At 37.4% G+C, this 24,595-nt stretch overlaps 1 protein-coding gene across 1 annotated transcript in view; it reads left to right on the top strand.

Annotated features, from left to right (window-relative positions):
* Positions 1–21,802, top strand: part of CUNH18orf63 (chromosome unknown C18orf63 homolog) — a 34,241-nt gene extending 12,439 nt beyond the window's left edge. Inside the window, exons 8-13 of the mRNA XM_032872158.1 lie at positions 4,410–4,519; positions 5,355–5,451; positions 5,565–5,650; positions 7,297–7,480; positions 20,538–21,557; positions 21,728–21,802. Of these exons, the coding sequence (XP_032728049.1) occupies positions 4,410–4,519; positions 5,355–5,451; positions 5,565–5,650; positions 7,297–7,480; positions 20,538–21,557; positions 21,728–21,784 (1,554 nt within the window). The 3' untranslated portion in view covers positions 21,785–21,802. The remainder of the gene's footprint in view (positions 1–4,409; positions 4,520–5,354; positions 5,452–5,564; positions 5,651–7,296; positions 7,481–20,537; positions 21,558–21,727) is intronic.
* Positions 21,803–24,595: the final 2,793 nt, after the last annotated feature.

Raw genomic sequence — 24,595 nt, 5'->3', positions numbered from 1 at the left:
TCTACTGTCTGGCCCTCGGGAATTGTGTAAGCCAGTAGGGAAAATGACCTGCATAAAAACAAGTGGAATGGGCCTCAGGACATGAATATCTTGTACTGATGAGGAACCTTTCCAAGGCTTGGACCCACTGTGACCTCCCAGCCTCTTTTGAACCTTTCTTCTATTCTGCACCATGCTCACATACAACATAAAACATTGTATGTTTAGAATTGTACTCATTTTATATCCCCAATTTACTTCATAATAAACTTCTTAAAGACTAATATCATGTCTTACTGCCCTTTGAGTTTTCTACAGATGAGACTTGTGCTTTGTATATCTGAGTTTTGAATCAATTAGAGATTGAAAAGAAGAATAAGACATACAGAGATCAGAATACTGTCTTTATTACTAGGATGAGAGTGTAATTTATGGTCCCAAATGGATACTTTTGAGAGTGAAAGGGACACTAACCTAAGGAGATACTGATCCAACATATATGAATTGGGGTATGTTAAAAATAAAATCAAAGCAACTAAAATTAAATTTATTAAGTTCATTATACATAAAAGAATAGTTTGTGAACCAAGAGTCTTCAAACTAACAGTGTAATGAGACTCAGAAGGGTGTTGTTGCAGGATAGCTTCTATAATGGCAATGTAGAAGGTATTTTATCTTCATAATGATTGGTTACAGTAATGGTGTTTTCCAAATGACAGGGGATTGGTTAAAAGTGATTATCTTACTCTGTTTTGGAAAATAATTTAAGTTTTATTTATGATTTTTAGAGGCATTTACAAGAAATAATTGAAGTTAAATTTCAGTTGTGTTATAGAATGAGCTAGATTAGGTTTTATGTTGCTTAACTGGTTTTTTCTGCTTAAGGAATTTTCAAGTTTGGTCTCCATTTTATTTATTTTAATAGATATTTGGTCATGCTTTTTATTACTGAAAAAAAAAAAAACCAGTTATTAGAGAATGTGTCCTATCTGAACCCTAGAATTAGGCAGATTCCCCTCCTACTTGTGGGAGTAATGGAGACTCCCAGGCTCCCTTGGGAGATCAGGCACCATTCCCCATATGACAGAATGCAGTACACTACCTTCTGCTAACAGGCCAGTCCCCAAGAGGAAGAAGAAGGAATTGTTCCAGTTTTATCAACCAGATAAGTCACCTGATCTGCCCTGGGGAAAAAAATGAATGGACAGAGAGACACCAGGAGTGTGTGTTAAAGCTTTCTCAACATGGAAGTAAACGCCCAAAATGGAAAAGATGTAATCCTCTCTTCTACTCAACATTATATACTCAGTGTACACTGACTCTTTTCATTTAAATTGATTGCCTAAATTATAACCGACTGTCAGCTCCTCCAAACCTCACTTTACCTAAATTTTTGATATGGCATTTTACCCATTAAAATTAGCTGTAAAAATTAGTTCCGTACATGTCTATGTTCCTACTAAGTTGTGATCTCTTTTGAGAGTCTAGGTTTTGCCTTATTTATCCTTGTTCCCCATATGGACTAAAAGATACTGGGATTGAGTCTTCCTTTTATCAAAATCCAGTGTTGGGTACAGGTCTGGTGCGGGGTGGGGGGGGGTGTTCACCATTCCTCTTCTTTCCAGTTTATCTTTTACACTTTCATTCCCCTTAAGTAACTGAGCTGGGACAGAGGCTAAGTAACTTGCTCTAGGTCATAAAGGTATTAAGAAAGTGATTTAGGATTTAAGAGATTTCTTTTGACTCTGTTCTTTCTGCTACATTATACTTCCTTCACCTAGTCTTAGGTGTCTTGACTCAAATTCATATGTCCCATAGAGCCTGACAGGAGAGGATATTTATTACGTATTTAAAAAAAAAATTAGGTAACAGCGGTTGGCAATATAGTACCAAACTAAGTATCATAAGAATTACATGACTTTAGGAGTTCAGGGGAAAAGGAGATATTTGAGGGAATTCATATTTGAAACTGTGGCATTATTTTCTACCCTTTCCTTCTTGAAATCATATCCTTTTTTGGTTTCTCTGAAATTGCTTTATCCAGAATTTCCTACCACTTACTAATGATTCTCTCTTCTCTTACTGTACTTTAAATGTTGCTGTTCCCTAGAGTCCCATTTTCAGCCCACCTTTCTTTTCCTTAGCAGGTTCAACTCTTCCAGTGGTAACCCTATACACTTATCTCCAAAATATTCTCATATAGTTGCAATTTGTCCTTTCTCAGATATTTTCACATGCATGTACTAATGATGCTCAGTCTCAGTTACGCCTGAAACGGAATTATTTGTCACCCTCAGTAGTACCAGCTAGGTTCTTCCTTGTATTTGCTCTTGGTTACTGGCATCAATAACCAATAAGTTAACTAGCTACAGATATCAGAGTTATCCTTGGATCTCACCTCCTATATCCAATCAGCCATTAATAGCCTATCTCGGTCTCAAATATCTTCCTCCCCTCCATTTCTGCTGCTCTAATTAAAGTCTCTTCTGTTGCCTGAATTATTAAAATGGTTTTCATATTGGTCTTTTTTCCCCTTATTTTTTCTCTAATTCTTCTTCACAGTATCAACAGAGTTCTCTTTCTAAAACAGATGACCCCAACCTAAATATCTCTAGTTAATCTCAACATTGCCTAGAGCAAATAAAGTCCAAATTCTTTAGCTTGATATTATAAGGAAGAAGGGATGTTTACTGAGTAATTTGTTAGTGCAGATCTGTTCAGAAAGGGCACATTATAAATATTTGTTAAGTAAAAATATGTAAGAGGTTAACTTTCTTTTGAGGCGTATGGGTAGTTAGCCAGTCTTCAGAAAAATCTATGTTGAGAAAAGCCAAAATAGACATTAAGTGCTAGTACTTAAGATGAAAATCTCTGCAGCAGTTTGAGTCTCTGAATAGTGTTGAAAATAGCCAGAAGGATATAAACTCAAGCTATGTAAATGGGTGTACATGAGAACCCATAAACTGAATATTTGGACATGATACCTACCCTCTCTGAATTCAATTTTAGGTTCTGTTTTCCCTCAATCTATTCATTCACCTGCAGTCAGTCTTTCCTGACATTCACAGCCATCCCAGCACTGACCATCCTTTTCTTTTTTTTAGATTCTATTTTTTTATTTGACAGAGAGGAGAGAGCTCATATGCACACAAGCAGGGAGAGTTGTAGGAAGAGGGAGAGAGAGAAGCAGGCTCCCCACTGAGCAAAGAGCCCAACGTGGATAGGGCTCATCCCAAGACCCTGGGATCATGACTGCAGCCAGAATCAGACCCTTAAATGACTGAGCCACCCGACACTTCATGACCATCCTTTTTTAGGTCACACATTAGACAACTTTGCTCTTAAGCACAGTATACCACAGGGCAAGATTTATCTCGTGTGCACGGTTATGCATCCTTACTCACGCTTACTGTCTTAGCTTTCTTACCTCACAACATAGCCAGCAGTTCTTATCTTCTTATTTCTGCATTCGTGTTTTTCTGCTCTGCCTTGCTCCCTCATTTCCATTAGTTTCAATAAATGCTATAAGAATTCAGGGAAGGATCAGTCACTGATCATAGAGGAGATGGGTCTAACTCTACACCTGTAAGGCTCTTATTGATAGAACTCAGATCAATCACAGTAAGAGCAGTGCTTAAAGCAAATGTTTTGTTATTTATGACTTGTCTAGGCAATAAAAAAAATGGCCAGCTTAGTTGGAGTTTTGTTGAAAAGCAGTACTAGAAAATGAAGTTAGAACATTATTTCCCAAAAGCCATATGATGATAGGTTAAAAAGGGGTTGAGGGATTATGAAGCATTCTTTCTGATCGTAACACAGTGTCTTCTTAGGAGGACATTAATACTTCATTTGAAGTCTCTCTTTATCTTTGATTCACTGTATTAAACTGCCCCACAGGGTAAGGAAACAGTAAGTGGAAAAGGACTGTTAAACTATAAGCTTAATTAAGTACCCTGCAGATAGGGCTCCTGAGGACCAGAGGAAAAGCATTCGATGAGAAGGAAAAGGAATACAGAAGGGGGATATTGGCTCTGTGCTCTCCCTTCCAAAGAGCAAATAGAGGAACAATTCCCAAACTCATTGTCCAGTTAAAAAAAAAAAAAAAAGTAAGGCACTATTGTTACAAAATGTAAATACCTTCCTTTAGAAGGAATTCAGCTTCCTATAAACATAATAAAAAAGTTGAAAACCAGTTGAAAAGTATGAGAGCGGTTCAGGGTTGGAAAATGAGAGAAAGCATGAAATACTTGATATATTGTACAGACAGAAATAGGAAAAGCTGAAACATTGATTACATTATGTAAAGTGTTATGCACCTCCAACTTAAACTAAGCCTTTAAAACTACTTTGTAATTGTGTATGTGTTTCTTTTTGTTTGACAAATTCTTTTGATGTCTTACTTATACATTACATCTTATTTCTCTTAAAAGCTGAGAGAATTTGGTATTTCTCAGAGTATTATAAAGGATTTTGATAATAACAAGAATGCTGTCATTGAAGGACATTCAATTTTGAGCAATTGGTGCTATGTTTTGCCAAGGTGAGATTTCAATTTGTGTCATCTGAGATGGGTCAAAGTTAGAGTTAGTTTTGTCTCATTTTGCTTCAGCAATGATGTGTAGAAAAATATGAAGGTATTTTTGAAATTGAATTTTTGAAAGTGGTTTGTAACTTAAAAAAGATGTCGTACAAAGCCATCAATTTCCTGTATCAAATTACTAAAACAATTTTGTTATACACTTACATTTTTGTTATAGTCTTTACAAAAGTAAAATTTCCAGATATCTCATTATGAAATTATAACTATTATAATAGTATCAGTAAAACCTTATAACGTGTGCATGTAATTAATGATTCATTATCATATTTTAGAAACTGTTTTAAGTTTGTACTGTCTTTAGGAGAAAAATGGCTTGTTATTAATATAAATAGGACTATTGGGATGAAACTTTAACCTACTTAGGAAAAAGAGTTTTAATTAACTAACAGAATATGCACAATAATTTAATCACCAAAGCAGGGAAGAGGAAGGTAGGGAACAAAGATTTGACTCTGATTCATTTAACTCTTAACAGACTTTTCCTTAAAGTCTAAGAGTTTCTAGGCATGCTTTTACATGGCAGCATTTACTAAACATTATTTTGTGTTTATTACTGGCATATTGCATTAATTCAGTTTAGTTTTTCTTAATAATTCTGGTTGTTAAGATTTAATACGATGGTGTACTTGGAACTAGGAGCAAATGATTAGTTTATTACTTATGTATTGATAGTGGCTTAATCTTTTTGAGTATTTTCTAAATTAAATTACATAGTTAAATAAAATTATATCCAAGCGCTGGCTCATAATGTTTTATCAACTTTTATTTTTTATAGTATGAAAAGGGGACAAATAATAAGTATTCTTCACACCACACCCCCTGACTGTCCTTTTCACTCATATGAAGATTTCGAGATGCACTGGGATGACCTGGTAAGGAAAAGAAATGTGTGTTATGTTAGAAGCTATTTGATTTTTGCTTCTTATAATTTAACCTAAATTTAGGTTTCTCTTAAGAAAATTTCAGCTTTGTTCTTAATTTTTAGTATGGCTATAAACTTCCAGAAGATTGTGGAAATACTAAAATATACTGCAGCATCTACTTCAAAATCATAGGAGGAAGGATCTTCACATATCCTTTTACATGCCACTTATAAGAGAAGCCCGTTGCCAACTCATGATCCAGTCCTACTCCTGGCTTTGATGTTGTCATCATTTTCAACCTTCTCTATGTCTAAATGCAACTGCATTCCCCCTACTTCTTTTTTCCCTGCTTGAATGTTTGTTTTCCTTAGATGTTTTCGGTTTTTGAAAATGAGCTTAATAATTTTTTTTTTCTCTTAAGCATCATTGCAACAATTTAGGTAACAAAAGGAACTTTAGGGTAGACAGAAAAATGTTGGGGTGCCTGGGTGGCTCAGTCCTTAATCATCTGCCTTCAGCTCAGACCCTGATCCCAGGGTTCTGTTGATCCCATAATCCTGGTGTCAAGCTCCCTGTCCCTCTCTGTGCTCAGTGGGAAGCCTGCTTCTCCCTCTCCCACTCCCCCTGCTTATGTTTCTTCTCTCGCTGTCTCTCTCTCTCTCTCTCTCTCTCTGTTAAATAAATAAAATATTTTAAAAAACATGTTCACATCATTGTTAGTAGACAGTAAGAAAATCTTAGGATTCTCCTTAGCCAAGGGCTCCCTCCAGTGGTATTTTGGATATTATTGAAAGGGCAAAATATAAAAAATTAATCTTTTAATAAAGATTTTTGTCTATGCAAGATTATTTAATTTTACAGGCAAAATTTAGAGGATCTGACTTGCACTTAATGCACCCCAATGATTTAAGAAAATATCTGTCTTACCATTATTTTAAATAAGTTAATGATAATTGAAAGTGTTCAGGTGAAACCTTTAGATTGTAACTAGTACTGATATCATATTCCTGTCTCTGTATTCTGAACTCTGATTCAAATTGGAAGAAGGAAGAGTCATAGTGTTCTCTTTCTGCATTCTACACTTCCTAACCGAAATCTTAATATAAAATTGAGGCTGACAGGGATCAACTACTCCCTTTCATTAGATGCAAAGACATTATTCCAAGTCCTCAGAATTTTTTTCGTCAGAAAATTTACTGCTCTCTTCAAAGAATTGCTTTTGGGACTTGAATACACTCTATATGTGTTGTTTCTTTGTATTAATTTTTTTACAGCTTTTGGAGATGCAACCTCTTTATTGTTTAGTGTCAACACTTATTTTTGTAATCTCCAAAGGTTGTAATGTCCTTCTTATAAATCATTTTTGGAATATCTTAGTCTGCCAGTCTATATAGAAAGCTCTATAGTGACACAATGAACAGTCTTGATTTTGAGTGTTAAAATAGAATGAATCAAGATCCCTGTGATAAAACACTTTAACTTTTGGAAAATATGAATTAACCAATATATGAAATAGCTAGGATTTAGTTGTGTGTGCTTTTTTAACAGTTAATATTGTAATACTTTTTTAATTCCATAGAAATTGCTATCTCTTGGGGCACCTGGATGGTGCAGTTGGTTAAGCGTCTGACTCTTGGTTTCAGCTCAGGTCATGATCTGAGTCATGAGATCAAGCCCAGAGTCAGGCTTTGCGCTCAGCTCAGAGTCTGCTTGAGATTCTCTCTCCCTATGCTCCTCCCTCTCATGTGCGTGTGTGCATGCGCATGCTCTCTCTCAAATCAATCTTAAAAAGAAAAAATAAATTGCTATCTCTTGAGTACAAAACCTGTTCTACTGTTCTTTAACATTTCTCAGATACCCTCTGAGCTGCATCAGAAGTCAGCCCATACAGTTCTTTCCAAGGGTAGATTTGGAAGGTGTGTTGAAAAGTTTCGTTTCAGACTTAAAATCTAAGCTGCCTCGTATCTGTGGCTTCCCTGTAAAGATGACAACTAAACCATGCTACTACACACAAGAACTAATGAAACCTCAGGTACAGGTAAGAGATTTCATGCCCTACTGAGCTCTCTAAGACATAGTATGAACTTATCTTGGATCTCTTACTTTCTGTGAGGGATTATCTAACCCATTGTATGAGAATTCTTTTCTCTCAGTTCAGTCTTTCCCTAATGCTGTTTGTTACTGTACTTGACCATTTATCATTGCCATTTGTTGTCTTTTTGTATTTATCATGGAATTACAGTTATAGCTGTTTACTAGTCTTTTCTAATTTAGCGTGAGCTCCTGGAGGGCACAGATCATATTCATTTATTTAAGCTAAGTGCCTGGTACAAAATAGGTGTTCATTATATTTTTTTCAATGAATAAATGATCTTATAGGGTAGTTTGGGAACATTTGTCTCATACAAATCCAAGTTAACTTGGAACTGCCACTTCATTTGAGTCTGCTTGATCAAAAAACCTTTGTATAGTTCCATTTATAGAAACTGAATTAATTCAATAGCATTATTCCTTGTAAGATGATATGCTAAGTAAAATCTTACTAAAAAAAGGAGTAGGAGCAATTAAGCAATACTGACAAGGAAAATATGCTGATGTATCTTCACACTCACTAGAATAAGATTTCTTTGTGAACAGATAATAAAACTGGATGTGAAGTTTTTAAGAAACAAATATAAGGAATTTAATTTAAAATTTTCAACAGTGACCTTTCTTATAAATGACAATTGTGTGTTTTTGTAAAAGAGAAAGATAAAAGTTTGAACAATTTGAGCAGTTTGAATTGTAATATGAATTATATTAATATTTCTGTGTCTGCTTAACCTTTTTTCTTGACTGGGTCCTCTGTTTATTGTAGTTTCCACTGCTCCAATGATTTCAGCTTTCACATGCTGTTGACTTGCTATGAATCATGGCGTTTTTTCAGCATTTGCTTCTATGCTAATTGTTTTATTCTCTTTATGATCCTCAATTAAAATTCACCAGAGCCAGGGTCTGATAGGCCCCATTCATCTTTTCAGGCCAGGCTATATCTATTGTCTCTCACCAGCTAGTATGTGGATTTGGTATCCTTGAGTCAAGGACACCTCATCTAAATGGTATAAAAACATGGCAGCCTAGATAGCCCTCAGGGCCAATAGGCAAGGCCATTTCCTAAGAAGAGAATGTGAGGGGTGCCTGGGTGGCTCATCTGATTCTTGATTTTGGCTCAGGTCATGATCTCAGAGTTGTGAGATCGAGCCCCACATCAGGCTTGGCACTCATCAAGGAGTCTGCTTGAGGTTCTCTCTCCCTCTGCCACTCCCCCTTGCTTGCTTGATAGCTCTTTCTCTCTCTGGAATAAATGAATCTTAAGAAAAAAATATGTGAGTGGACAAATTCCAATTGATATCCTTATGATAATGAATCTTAAAATTTTGCACAGACATAACATTTTTAGTAGTTACTGGCCAAGTCCAAATCTGAGGAATTTAGAAGTAAATACATCATTGCATAATGCATTTTTATTGGATATACTTATCAAATACTTATTATTTATAGCCCATGTCTGTTTTAGAAATAGTGGATCTGGGTAATACACTTGTGCAAATTTGCTTCTTAAAAGTAAAATAATACTTGAGGCACCTGGGTAGCTCAGTCGCTAAGCATCTGCCTTTGGCTCAGGTCATGATCCCAGGGTCATGGGATTGAGTCCCATGTTGGGCTCCCTGCTCAACAGGAAGCCTCCCTTTCCCACTCCTCCTGCTTGTGTTCACTCTCTTGCTGCCTCTCTCTCTCTCTCTCTCTCTCTCTCTCTAATAAGTAAAATCTTTAAAAAAGTAAAATCACACTTAATTGGAAATTCTGGTCTTTGTATTTCTCCTGACAATAAGAAGTTATCTTACTCAGTTTTACTAAGTGCCTCTGGGTGCCAGCTTCTTTTATGTGTATTATTTCATCTTCATCATTTTGGAATTAGGAATTTTTCCCCACTTTTTGCAGAAGAAATTGAAGCTCAGAGCATCCAAGTAATTTAACCATAGCCACACAGTTAAATACCTTGCAAAATTAGAACTGAAACCCAGAGGAAGATTCTTAGTCATGAAATTAGGAAGAGTTTAGAACTGTGTGTAAGAGCTCCGATTCTAGGAACCCATACTACGTTCATAGTCTTAGGCAAGTTATTTGATCCCCTTATGCCTCAGTTTCCTTGTAAAACAGGGTATGTTAGTGATGGTAATAACATTTGTTACAAATTGGGCTCTCTAGGAAATGGACTCTGGAGTCTAGCACACATGATGTTTATTGGGGACTGAATTTGGAATACCTGTGGAAGGAAGGATGGAAGAAGATGGGGTAAAAGGAGAAGTCATTAGCAAATCAGGTACCAGGTAGCTTTGGCCAATCTTCCCAGGAGCTCTAAGGCTAAAACAGCCCACCCTGGTGGTTTTGCATTGTCCAAATAGCCAGGCCTTTATGCCCTCTCCTTCATCTGTCATTGGATTTGGGCCACCCAGGGATAGGCATGTCCTTAGGTAAGGTAAGTTTCTGGAACTAGGGTGTCTCTGCAAGGGCCAGCTCCCAAAAGTAGGGACAGCAACCCTTTTGTGGAGGGGATCTGAGCAGCAAGTCACCACGTCCTTCACGTGCTTCACAGGGTGTTTTATTTCTTGTTTTAAGGTTAGATAATGCCCAGAATGGTTCTTAGTACTAAGATCTCAGTAAATGTTAGTTCCTATTACTGCTACACCACATGTTAGCTCTAAGATTCATGCAGTCTAAAAAGCGTAAGTTTAAAAAGTGAAAAACAAATTGATCAGACTAATAAAGCTTAACCAACTTTTAAAAAAATTAAATTAGCAGGAGTGTTTAACCAAAATAGTTTTCTTTTTTAACTATTGGAAGTTCTCAAAGATAAATAAAAGAAATTCGTATAACAAGTTCTCATATGCCTATCATCTAGCTCTTCTTTGATACAGTTTTTGGGTGGGGATTAAACTGGACTATTTTAAAAGAAACCCAAGATACAATGTTCTTTCATCTGTGAAGACTTTAGTATACATGTCTGACAGTAACTTTTAAAAATTATTTACCATAATTCCTTAGTATCATCTGATACCAGTCCATATTCCAATTCCCTATTTATCTCAAAGATTTATTTTAGAGGATTTGTTTAAATCCTAATCCAAGCAAGGTTCACATATTTTCATTCAGTTGTTATACCTTTTAGGTCTCTTTTACTGTATAAAATTCCAACCCTCTCCCTTTTTTATTTATGTCTGTTATTTGCTGGAAAAACTAGACCATTTTCCCTCGAGAATGTCCCATATTTTGGATCTGACTGTTGCTTTCCTGTGTTTTGTCATTTGTAGTTAACATATTCTGAACCTCCTACTTCCTGCAAGCCTGTGGTTAGATCTAAGTTTAACTGAATTCTGGCTCAACTTTAATCAAGAAACACTCAGGTGGTGAAATACACAGGACCAGATTTTAATAGATAAAACACATTTGATCAGTCATTTTGGTCAGTCATCAAGTTTTATTTAACCATTACCTTAATTCAAGGACTCCATTAAATGACATCCATTCATATCTAAATATATGTTAAGAATTTTAGTTTTCCTCTACAATTTATGTTAATGTACCAAAGTTATGTAAGATGTTCGTAAAGTTCTACAAAGTAAAAGTTAACTTAGCCACTCTTGCCAGTGACCCGGCAGAATAGTAATAATCAGTAAAAATTAGATTTTTTTTGAGTTATGACTTCATAAAGCTCTGGTTTGTTGACCATTTAAGTATTTTAAGTTCCATGAATTATTTATGATCTCATCTGCTGTTTACATTGTCCTTTATGTAGTCTTTTTATAAATTTTGAATATAAACCTAGAGGTGTCACCCTTTGGGCTATTTACTATATTCTAACAGTTGAAAGAATGAGTAAATAATACATCAGCAGGCTATGGGGCCAAACAAGCCCTTGGAAGTTATTTTCATCAGGTATGTTTCTGAGACAGATGAAGATGAAACAGGGTATGAATATAAACATATTTCAGACAATATTCTACATAAGTTTTATGTCAGAATGCAAGTGATTCTAGTCTCATGTGAATCTATCTAGAATGAGTTTTTCTTTTGGAATCTCAAGTAGTAGATACATTATTTAAAAGTTACTAGAGTTTGGGGGGAGGAGTCAAGATGGCGGAGAAGTAGCAGCTGAGACTACTTCAGGTTGCGGGAGATCAGCTAGATAGCTTATCTAAAGATTGCAAACACCTACAAATCCAACGGGAGATCGAAGAGAAGAAGAACAGCAATTCTAGAAACAGAAAATCAACCACTTTCTGAAAGGTAGGACTGGCGGAGAAGTGAATCCAAAGCGATGGGAAGATAGACCGCGGGGGGAGGGGCCGGCTCCCGACAACCGGCGGAGCAACAGAGCACAAAATCAGGACTTTTAAAAGTCTGTTCCACTGAGGGACATCGCTCCAGAGGCTTAACTGGGGTGAAGCCCACGCGGGGTCAGCGTGGGCTCAGGTCCCGCAGGGTCACAGAAGGATCGGGGTGTCTGAGTGTCGCAGAGCTCACAGGTATTAGAACGGGGAAGCCAGCTACAGAGCCGGAGCCGAGGAGTGACTCTCAGCTCGGGCTTACCTTGAACCGGTCGCAGGCTCGGTCAGCTCGGAGCGCGGCCGGAGGCCAGGCAGACGGGAGTAATTGGGCGCTGTTCTCTGAGGGCGCACTGAGGAGTGGGGCCCCGGGCTCTCGGCTCCTCCAGGCTAGAGACTGGGAGGCCGCCATCTTCATTCCCGTCCTCCGGACTCTACGGAAAGCGCTCAGGGAACAAAAGCTCCTGAAAGTGAACCGAGCGGATTACTCAGCCCGGCCCCTGGTAAGGGCGGTGCAACTCTGCCGGGGGCAAAGACGCTTGAGAATCACTACAACAGGCCCCTCCCCCAGAAGATCAACAAGAAACCCAGCCAGGACCAAGTTCACCTACCAAGGAGTGCAGTTTCAATACCAAGGAGAGCAGCGGAATTCCAGAGGAGGAGAAAGCAAAGCACGGAACTCATGGCTTTCTCCCCATGATTCTTTAGCCTTGCAGTTAAATTTTTTGTTTCTTTTTCAATTTTTTTTTTCTCTTCTTCTGCTAAATTTTTTTAACTTTTACCCTTTTCTTTTTTAACATTTTTTAACTAGTTTATCTAATATATATATATATATATATTTCCTTTTTATATTTTTTCATTATTGTTTTTCTTTTTTTGTTTCTTTTTTCTTTCTTTCTTTCTTTTTTTTTTTTTTCTTTCCGAACCTCTTTATATCCCCTTTCGCCCCCCCCTCATGATTTGGGATCTCTTCTGATTTGGTTAAAGCATATTTTCCTGGGGTTGTTGCCACCCTTTTAGTATTTTACTTGTTCCTTCATATACTCTTACCTGGACAAAATGACAAGGCGGAAAAATTCACCACAAAAAAAAAGAAAGAGGCAGTACCAAAGGCTAGGGACCTAATCAATACAGACATTGGTAATATGTCAGATCTAGAGTTCAGAATGACGATTCTCAAGGTTCTAGCCAGGCTCGAAAAAGTAATGGAAGATATTAGAGAAACCCTCTCGGGAGATATAAAAGCCCTTTCTGGAGAAATAAAAGAACTGAAATCTAATCAAGTTGAAATAAAAAAAGCTATTAATGAGGTGCAATCAAAAATGGAGGCTCTCACTGCTAGGATAAATGAGGCAGAAGAAAGAATTAGCGATATAGAAGACCAAATGACAGAGAATAAAGAAGCTGAGCAAAAGAGGGACAAACAGCTCCTGGACCACAAGGGCATAATTCGAGAGATAAGTGACACCTTAAGACGAAACAACATTAGAATAATTGGGATCCCAGAAGAAGAAGAAAGAGAGAGGGGAGCAGAAGGTATATTGGAGAGAATTATTGGAGAGAATTTCCCCAATATGGCAAAGGAAACAAGCATCAAAATCCAGGAGGTTCAGAGAACCCCCCTCAAAATCAATAAGAAGAGGTCCACACCCCGTCACCTAATAGTCAAATTTACAAGTCTTAATGACAAAGAGAAAATCCTGAAAGCAGCCCGGGAAAAGAAGTCTGTAACATACAATGGTAAAAATATTAGATTGGCAGCAGACTTATCCACAGAGACCTGGCAGGCCAGAAAGAGCTGGCATGATATATTCAGAGTACTAAACGAGAAAAACATGCAGCCAAGAATACTATATCCAGCTAGGCTATCATTGAAAATAGAAGGAGAGATTAAAAGCTTCCAGGACAAACAAAAACTGAAAGAATTTGCAAACACCAAACCAGCTCTACAGGAAATATTGAAAGGGGTCCTCTAAGCAAAGAGAGACCCTAAAACTAGTAGATCAGAAAGGAACAGAAACAATATACAGTAACAGTCACCTTACAGGCAATACAATGGCACTAAATTCATATCTCTCAATAATTACCCTGAATGTTAATGGGCTAAATGCCCCAATCAAAAGACACAGGGTATCAGAATGGATAAAAAAACAAAACCCATCTATATGTTGCCTACAAGAAACTCATTTTAAACCCAAAGACACCTTCAGATTTAAAGTGAGGGGGTGGAAAAGAATTTACCATGCTAATGGACATCAGAAGAAAGCAGGAGTGGCAATCCTTATATCAGATCAATTAGATTTTAAGCCAAAGACTATAATAAGAGATGAGGAAGGACACTATATCATACTCAGAGGATCTGTCCAAGAAGAAGATCTAACAATTGTAAATATCTATGCCCCTAACGTGGGAGCAGCCAACTATATAAACCAATTAATAACAAAATCAAAGAAACACATCAACAATAATACAATCATAGTAGGGGACTTTAACACTCCCCTCACTGAAATGGACAGATCATCCAAGCAAAAGATCAACAAGGAAATAAAGGCCTTAAATGACACACTGGACCAGATGGATATCACAGATATATTCAGAACATTTCATCCCAAAGCAACAGAATACACATTCTTCTCTAGTGCCCATGAAACATTCTCCAGAATAGATCACATCCTCGGTCCTAAATCAGGTCTCAACCGGTATCAAAAGATTGGGATCATTCCTTGCATATTTTCAGACCACAATGCTCTGAAGCTAGAACTCAATCACAAGAGGAAATTTGGAAAGAACCCAAATACATGGAGACTAAACAGCATCCTTCTAAAGAATGAATGGGTCAACCAGGAAATTAAAGAAGAATTGAAAAAATTCATGGAATCAAATGATAATGAAAATACAACAGTTCAAAATCTGTGGGACACAACAAAGGCAGTCCTGAGAGGAAAATATATAGCGGTACAAGCCTTTCTCAAGAAACAAGAAAGGTCTCAGGTCCACAACCTAACCCTACACCTAAAGGAGCTGGAGAAAGAACAAGAAAGAAACCCTAAACCCAGCAGGAGAAGAGAAATCATAAAGATCAGAGCAGAAATCAATGAAATAGAAACCAAAAAAACAATAGAACAAATCAAAGAAACTAGGAGCTGGTTCTTTGAAAGAATAAGATTGATAAACCCCTGGCCAGACTTATCAAAAAGAAAAGAGGAAGGACCCAAATAAATAAAATCATGAATGAAAGAGGAGAGATCACAACGAACACCAAAGAAATACAGACAATCATAAGAACATATTATGAGCAACTCTATGCCAACAAATTTGACAATCTGGAAGAAATGGATGCATTCTTAGAGACATATAAACTACCACAACTGAACCAGGAAGAAATAGAAAGCCTGAACAGACCCATAACCAGTAAGGAGATTTAAACAGTCATCAAAAATCTCCAAACAAAAGCCCAGGGCCAGATGGCTTCCCGGGGGAATTCTACCAAACATTTAAGGAAGAACTAATTCCTATTCTCCTGAAACTGTTCCAAAAAATAGAAATGGAAGGAAAACTTCCAAACTCCTTTTATGAGGCCAGCATCACCTTGATCCCAAAACCAGACAAGGATCCCATCAAAAAAGAGAACTATAGACCAATATCCTTGATGAACACAGATGCAAAAATTCTCACCAAAATACTAGCCAATAGGATTCAACAGTACATTAAAAGGATTATTCACCACGACCAAGTGGGATTTATTCCAGGGCTGCAAGGTTGGTTCAACATCCACAAATCAATCAGTGTGATACAACACATCAATAAAAGAAAGAACAAGAACCATATGATACTCTCCATAGATGCTGAAAAAGCATTTGACAAAGTACAGCATCCCTTCCTGATCAGAACTCTTCAAAGTGTAGGGATAGAGGGCACATACCTCAATATTATCAAAGCCATCTATGAAAAACCCATCGCAAATATCATTCTCAATGGAGAAAAACTGAAAGCATTTCCGCTAAGGTCAGGAACACGGCAGGGATGTCCGTTACCACCACTGCTATTCAACATAGTACTAGAAGTCCTAGCCTCAGCAATCAGACAACAAAAAGAAATTAAAGGCATCCAAATCGGCAAAGAAGAAGTCAAACTATCACTCTTCGCAGATGATATGATACTATATGTGGAAAACCCAAAAGACTCCACTCCAAAACTGCTAGATCTGGTACAGGAATTCAGTAAAGTGTCAGGATATAAAATAAATGCACAGAAATCAGTTGCATTTCTCTACACCAACAAGACAGAAGAAAGAGAAATTAAGGAGTCCATCCCATTTACAATTGCACCCAAAACTATAAGATACCTAGGAATAAACCTAACCAAAGAGACTAAGAATCTATACACAGAAAACTATAAAGTACTCATGAAAGAAATTGAGGAAGACACAAAGAAATGGAAAAATATTCCATGCTCCTGGATTGGAAGAATAAATATTGTGAAAATGTCTATGCTACCTAAAGCAATCTACACATTTAATGCAATTCCTATCAAAGTACCATCCATTTTTTTCAAAGAAATGGAACAAATAATCCTAAAATTTATATGGAACCAGAAAAGACCGCGAATAGCCAACGGAATATTGAAAAAGAAAGCCAAAGTTGGTGGCATCACAATTCCAGACTTCAAGCTCTACTACAAAGCTGTCATCATCAAGACAGCATGGTACTGGCACAAAAACAGACACATAGATCAATGGAACAGAATAGAGAGCCCAGAAATAGACCCTCAACTCTATGGTCAACTAATCTTCGACAAAGCAGGAAAGAATGTCCAATGGAAAAAAGACAGCCTCTTCAATAAATGGTGTTGGGAAAATTGGATAGCCACATGCAGAAAAATGAAATTGGATCATTTCCTTACACCACACACGAAAATAGACTCAAAATGGATGAAGGACCTCAATGTGAGAAAGGAATCCATCAAAATCCTTGAGGAGAACACAGGCAGCAACCTCTTCGACCTCAGCCGCAGCAACATCTTCCTAGGAACATCGCCAAAGGCAAGGGAAGCAAGGGCAAAAATGAACTATTGGGATTTTATCAAGATCAAAAGCTTTTGCACAGCAAAGGAAACAGTGAACAAAACCAAAAGACAACTGACAGAATGGGAGAAGATATTTGCAAACAACATATCAGATAAAGGGCTAGTGTCCAGAATCTGTAAAGAACTTAGCAAACTCAACACCCAAAGAACAAATAATCCAATCAAGAAATGGGCAGAAGTCATGAACAGACATTTCTGCAAAGAAGACATCCAGATGGCCAACAGACACATGAAAAAGTGCTCCATATCACTCGGCATCAGGGAAATATAAATGAAAACCACAATGAGATACCACCTCACACCAGTCAGAATGGCTAAAATTAACAAGTCCGGAAATGACAGATGCTGGCGAGGATGCGGAGAAAGGGGAACCCTCCTACGCTGTTGGTGGGAATGCAAGCTGGTGCAACCACTCTGGAAAACAGCATGGAGGTTCCTCAAAATGTTGAAAATAGAACTACCCTATGACCCAGCAATTGCACTGCTGGGTATTTACCCTAAAGATACAAACGTAGTGATCCGAAGGGGCACGTGCACCCGAATGTTTATAGCAGCAATGTCTACAATAGCCAAACTATGGAAAGAACCTATATGTCCATCAACAGACGAATGGATAAAGAAGATGTGGTATATATACACAATGGAATACTATGCAGCCATCAAAAGAAATGAAATCTTGCCATTTGTGACGACGTGGATGGAACTAGAGGGTATCATGCTTAGCGAAATAAGTCAATCGGAGAAAGACAACTATCATATGATCTCCCTGATATGAGGGAGAAGAGATGCAACATGGAGGTTAAGGGGGTAGGAGAAGAGTAAATGAAGCAAGATGGGATTGGGAGGAAAATAAAACCGTAAGTGACTCTTAATCTCACAAAACAAACTGAGGGTTGCTGGGGGGAGGGTGTTGGGAGGGGGGGTGGGGTTATTATGGACATTGGGGAGGGTATGTGCTATGGCGAGTTCTGTGAAGTGTGTAAACCTGGCGATTCACAGACCTGTACCCCTGGGGAAAAAATATATGTTTATAAAAAATAAAATTAAAAAAAAAAAGTTACTAGAGTTTGTAAAATGCAGGAGTCAAAAAAGTGGCTTAGTTCTTGAACATTTTTTTCATCAAATGGAAAAAATATCTAAATATTTTAAGATGGCCTAGTTACTTCTGATAAAACATCTCTTCTAGATAGAATTTCTTTCAAATTTAAGAATTGTTCTTCTCCCCATGGTCACATCTGTGGGCAGGGACAGGCTTTGTGGGGGGAGGGCATTTGGTATATTTACCTAATTTGGTCCAGGAGAATGAGTGCCTTAAGCTGTTTCTGGATGCATACAAAGACAGTGAGTTGGATACTTGGCTTCTGCTAACTCTGCAACTGAAAAACCAAAAGCATTCATAATTGAACTTTTGAGCAGAAACTGCAGAAGTGTGGCTTTACCTTACTTCTTCCTTCCAAATAATGTATATGTCTGATCAGTTGATCCTAAACTGCATCCTGCACGCTAACAGCAAAGCTAGCGGATTGTAAGAGATGCTGTGAGTTCTGGCTAGAGGCAACATGCTTTCTGACATGTACTCCCATTTTTCAAGATTGTCCATCTACATGCCCTTATGACCAGTGACAACACTCATGCTATTTCAAGGTAGGCGGTCTGTGTTCCCTCCTCCTGCGTCTGGGCAGGACTGTGACAGATGTGGTGCTGCATGACTTCCATGGCTAGGTCAGGTGGAAGCTGTCTTTTCGGGACACATGCTGTGGGATCCCAGACCACGTGAGGGGCTGCCTAAAATTAGTCCAGTTTACAACCAGCATCTAGCATCACACATGAGTGAGGAAATGACGTCAGCCCCAGGGTCTTCTCACTACCGCTCCATGAGAGACTCTGAAATAAACCAAATCAGCTCCCAGAATTGTTAGAGAGAGGACCTAATTATTGTTTTGAATCACGAAGTTTTAGTGTGATTTGTTTGGCGTAATAACTGGATCACTCACTCACTGTTTCTTTGCCTATTTCCAACTCCTATCTCCGAACACTCTGCACCTCTCAGCTCTGCTCAGTAACTGAACCTCCCGTAGTGGAGAGGGGCAAGCCAATTGTTCTGGTTTGCACAATATTCCTAGCAATTTTAAAAATTTTATTTCAAGTTGTGACTGTTTTTGATGTCGGAGGATGAGAAAAGACTCTCCATCCCGTGTTTCACATTATGATCACATGTCACTTTTTTACAGACTCTAGGACTCAATAGATATGTATTTTACAAGACTATAAACACTTCCATCAACTGGTGAATGGATCAACAAAATGTGGGATTTCTATACAGTGAAATATTATTAAGGCATAGAAAGGAAATTTTGTCCCTTGCTACAGTATGGATGAACCTTGAAAACATGCTGAGCAAAATAAGCCGGACACAAAGAGACAAATATTGTATAATTCCACTTGCCCTAGAGAGGGCAAATTCATAGACCTAAAGAGTAGAGTAGAGGTTCCCAGGGTCTGCAAGGAGAGAAAACTAGAATTGTTGAAGACTATAGAGTTTGTTTGGAATGAAAAAAAAAATGGTAGAAATGATAATGGTGATGGTTACACAACAGGAGTACAATAAGGAATTTACTCAATGCCACTGAATTGTATACTGAAAAATGATCAAAATTGGAACTTTATGTTTTATTTATATTACCACAATAAAAAAAAAAGACTAAACACTTGGCTGTCTTTGGGTTGTCTGACTCTTTGAGTCAGTCCGACAGATTCTTACTGAATTGCTACCAAGTACCAGCACTTTTTTAGACTATGAGAGCACAAAATGATCAAGACACAGCCAGCCAGTGTCCTCTAGTCAAACTCCTACTTACTCTTAAAGGCCTAGTATAGATGCAACCAACTCTTCCATTCATTTAATTTCTTGGAGCAAGCATTTTGTAGTAATTGTGAACGATTTAAGAATGTGAAGTATAGGGGTGCCTGGGTGGCTTAGCTGTTGACCAGCCAACTCTTGGTTTCGGCTGAGGTCATGATCTCAGGGTCGTGAGATAAAGCCCTGCCTTGGCCAGCAGGGAGTCTGCTTAGAAGCCTCGCCCTCTGCCCCTTCCCCCACTTGTGCTCTCATGAGCTCTCTCTATAATAAATAAAATCTCTTAAAAAATGTGAAGTATATAAGAATAAATACATCATGGTTCCTGCCCTCAAAGAATCTATTATCTCCATAAGGTGGTGGAACACGCATGCTGGTAAGAACACCACCTTTTACTACTATTTTTTTGGTGACAAATACCTGCTAACATATTCTTAGGAAGTTGAGGGAAAGAATATAAAGAAAAGGGAAAGATATTCTGAGTGAGAGCAGCACAGACCTACTTGGACGACAATGGATAGCTAATTGTAGTTTTCAGAGGATTTATATAGGACGTAGAACATATCTTCATCTAAAATATTTTGAAAGGTTTGTATCTTAACAAGGACACAAACCATTAGGAGTGTACATGTTTCCTCAGGAAGGCTCATTGGTTTTTGTGTGTTTTTTTCTGTATTATATATTGTAGTGTTACTTCATATTCTTATTTTGATATTTTACCTATATTTTTTCTTTTCCATTAAGAACATTTTGACATTTTAAAAATTTCCTAATCTCTGTTCTTTCAGGAAAACAAAGTCAAGGCACCTAATCTGACCACTAAACAGATGTTCAGGTTCTCTCTGACTCAGGCCCCTTCCCCAAGACCTGCTGTGGCTGAGCGTCTTCGACTGTGCTCATTAGTCACGCACCACAAGGTGGAGCTTTCAGGCAGCCACCTGGAGAAGCCGGGGGTGTCCTCAACTCCGCACCTCCAGCAAGAAGCTGTCCAGAACAGAAAGAAATCCCGGTCTGGCAAAGCACCCCAAATACACTTGGAAGTACCAAAGCCCAACAGAGAGAAGATTCGAGTTCAAGGCACAAATTTTAGCTCCCAGAATAATATTGCCCCAAAATTCATACCAGTTTTCAAGAATCAGTCATTACAAACGAATAAAAATATCTTAGAACCTGGCAACCTGAAAAGAAAACAGCATGTTGTTACAGAATCTAAATTGTTTTCACCTAAAAGTAGCATGATGCAAAATGACAAACTGAACTTAGATCCAGCTTTTAGAAAAAGACCTAATTGTCATATTCAGATGAATGCTAGAAATTTAAATCAGAATACTTGTAGACTACAAGAAAAAAACACTGGGTCCTGTGAAAATATGGTAAAATATCCCCCTTTTAACGAAGAACCATCAACTGTGAGTTTAAATGAAAGTAAATACCTGTCTGATAGCTCAGCATTTAAGATGTCAGATAACAGTTCAGGTGTAATAACCAGAGCTGTTGAGTTCCAAGTGAATGGAAAAGAACATTTAACAAACAAATATATGACACAAATTTTAGGGGAAGGACACAAGTCACGAAAAATAAAGAAACAACCACACATTTTTGAATCAGACACAGACATGGAAGATCCCCAACTACTACAGCAACAATCAGTAAATCAAAGTATAAAAGTTAATGTAAATGATCACAAACTGATAAGCAAAACAGCCCATAGGTCTAAAAGAAAATTGTGTCAAGAATCTTCAAAAACTTCAAAAAGACTTTATTCCAATACTCTGCATTATGGACAGTCCAGTTTCTCTGGAAACAAGGTAAAAAAAAATCTGGGGTATTTATCATATTGTAGGCCTTTCAGACACCTAAATAAAGATTTAAATGATTTGCCCCAGATCATCTAGAAACAACAAGAACCAGAGGGTCTGCCCTCACACAAGTGCAAGTATTAAGTTTAACCAAGTGTGATTCTTCATTCTGAATACAGATGCCTGATGTGGACAAATCAAAAACTCAGAAATCTGTCATCATCCCTAAAGCTTAGAACATGGATGTGAAGGGAGGAAATGTCCACCAGGTAAGTTAGGTGATACATTTTTTATTTATTTTTTGTTACGTTATCTGAATTGGTATTGCCATGTTTTAGGGATCTCTGACCTCTTGGTAAGAAGGAGATACTTTTAAATTCCTTGAAGCCTTATCATCAGCAAGGAAATAGGAAATATTGGGAACAGTGCAGCACTTGAATAAGGACTGTACATGAAATCAATTGCGTATATAATAAAGGCCCCCACAGAGGGATGAGGTGGAGAGAGGTCCCACTGCTGGCTGGTTCTCACATTGCTCTGTGGTCTAAACAGACTAAAAAGAGGGCATAGCAATAGCAGACCACCTAAAGATGTAAGATTCCACAACCATCAGAACATGTACCTTTGGGACTTCTCCCCAAGATAATTAACCTCATATGATGTTTCAAAGGTTAATCATTAAGTTAAAATTTACTCCACAAAATCGCAGTGCTGGCTAAAGTGAAACTTGAGATTTAGCTGATAATGCTGAGTTGAAGGCACAGAATTCACAAACCATGCATCTGGAAATGGCATTTTATTCCATTCTGCCATCTGTTTTATTCTGAGATAAAATATCAACAAATACTTCTTTTGTGTGGAATTATTGGATTATTTTCAATTCAAATTCCTGTGAACAAACTAGAAAACATTTTTTCTTATAAATGCTGTTTCTTTCTGTAATAGAATTTCAGCCTGGTTTCAGTTAACTAAAAGGTACTTAATTCTGTTCCTATTTTTTTAAGCATCTTGTGTTTTATGTAGTCTTTGACTTATATTTTAATGCACTCAATAGGTGGCTAAGGAAAAAAGTGTGTGCTAGAATGCCTTAAAATTTCTCATTTTCATTTTTAAAAATTGATTCCAGATTTCATAGTTTTGTTTTATTTTGTTTTGTTTTTTTAGATATACAGCCCTTTCCCATTTTGATTTACTTAAGACTTTGGATAATTTTTATATCATTCCATCACCTAGAAAGAATAGCGTAATGAGAAAATTTATGGATGTTGTTATAGAAAATAATTTCTGTCATATATAAAGTTAGTATATACCCTTGTAAAAAAAAATTGAGTAATACAAAACACTTTCAGGAGAAAAGTAAAAAAATAAAAATAAAAAAATCTGTAATTCCTCTTTGCAGAGATAACCACTCTGAACAGGGATGGACATTCAGACACACCTGTGAGCATGGAATCAGGCTCCATGCCTGCTGTGGAACCTCCTTTATCACTTCACAGTTGTTGTTTTCATGGATGCCTAGTATTTATTCCGTGGCTTGTGGGTATATTATATGCACTGCCACTACTGATTGACACTTAAGTTCTTTCCAGTTGTTCACTGTGGCAACAATATTGTACATACGGTTTTGAACAGGGTATCTGGGTGGCTCAGTTAAGCGGCTGCCTTCAGCTTAGGTCATGATCCCAGGGTCCTGGGATCGAGCTGCATGTTGTGCTTCTTACTCAGCTAGGAGTCTCATTCTCTGCTGCCTGCCAGTCCCCCTGCTTGTGCTTGTACTCTCCCTCTGTGTCAAATAAATAAATGAAAGAAATTTTTTTAAATAAAACAAAAAAATGGTTTTGAAGAGACATTTTTAAAAATATCTAAGTATAGAGTAGTTTTGTTAGTTGAAAATACTTTTATTTTGCCCTTACTATTTTTATGGAGATTTATTTGAATGTATTATTTTTATTATTGAAGATTTCAAGCTTTAGAAGATATAGACAATAATATAAAGATTCTCTAAGGAGCCATCACCCAGCTTTAACAATTATTAATATTTTGCCACTCTATTTCACCTCTATTTCTCACAGATGCACTTTTTTTTTACTATCCTATTTGAAAGCAAATTCAGTACATCAGACAGCTCATCCATAAACACTTCAGTATAGCTCTCTACCAAACAAGGGATAGCATAATTTTAAAGAAAAAAAGAATATGTGTATGTATATACATTACATTTTTGGCCTATTTATAGTATCTTTACTAACTCACTAAATTTTACTTTAGTCTAACATGCAAACTGACGGAAAGCCCTCAGTCAACATGAAACCTATTTCACAGGACAGCTAGAGCCTTCAGTCATACAACTAAAATAGTGGCATGAAGATTTATTTGTTCAGCCATACGTATGTGCTCTGTGCTACTGAAATAACAAAACTGCCATCGGCTGTGTAGTCTAGTCCCCAACCAACCCACTCTGGGCTCCTAGCAAGGACTTAGGGGCGTATTGCAGTGAAGCAAATGCCAACAATGATGTTTTGGTCTATATTACAAATAAATTACTGAGCTTTTTTTTTTTTTTTAAGATTTTATTTATTTGACAGAGAGAGAGATCACAAGTAGGCAGAGAGGCAGGCAGAGAGAGAGGAGGAAGCAGGCTCCTTTCCAAGCAGAGAGCCTGATGTGGGACTCGATCCTATGACCCTGAGATCATGACCTGAGCCGAAGGCAGAGGCTTAACCCACTGAGCCACCCAGAGGCCCCTATTATTGAGCTTTTAAAAAGGGAGAAACAGAAATAGAGTTTCCCACCTAATTCTGGCTTTTAAAAAACATTTTATATGTTTAATTTACAAAATGTGATGTAATTTTTGAAAAATATTTAAAAGAAATACAAAATCTTCATTAATCTTCTACTGAAAGAATTCTTCATTGAATTTTTAAAAACCCAACAAAGAGCTGAGTGTAAGTTGAACTTTGATTTTTTTAAATGTGATTCACTGTTTTTGCTACTTCACTAAATCACTGCAATTAAAGGCAAAAGTGAATACAAACTCCAGTTCAAAC

Source organism: Lontra canadensis, unplaced genomic scaffold (assembly GCF_010015895.1).
Source record: "Lontra canadensis isolate GAN:19392208 unplaced genomic scaffold, GSC_riverotter_1.0 scaffold44, whole genome shotgun sequence".
Taxonomy (NCBI): domain Eukaryota; kingdom Metazoa; phylum Chordata; class Mammalia; order Carnivora; family Mustelidae; genus Lontra; species Lontra canadensis.
The sequence above is the reverse complement of the archived record's forward strand: the minus strand, read 5'-3'. Positions and strand labels throughout refer to the sequence as shown.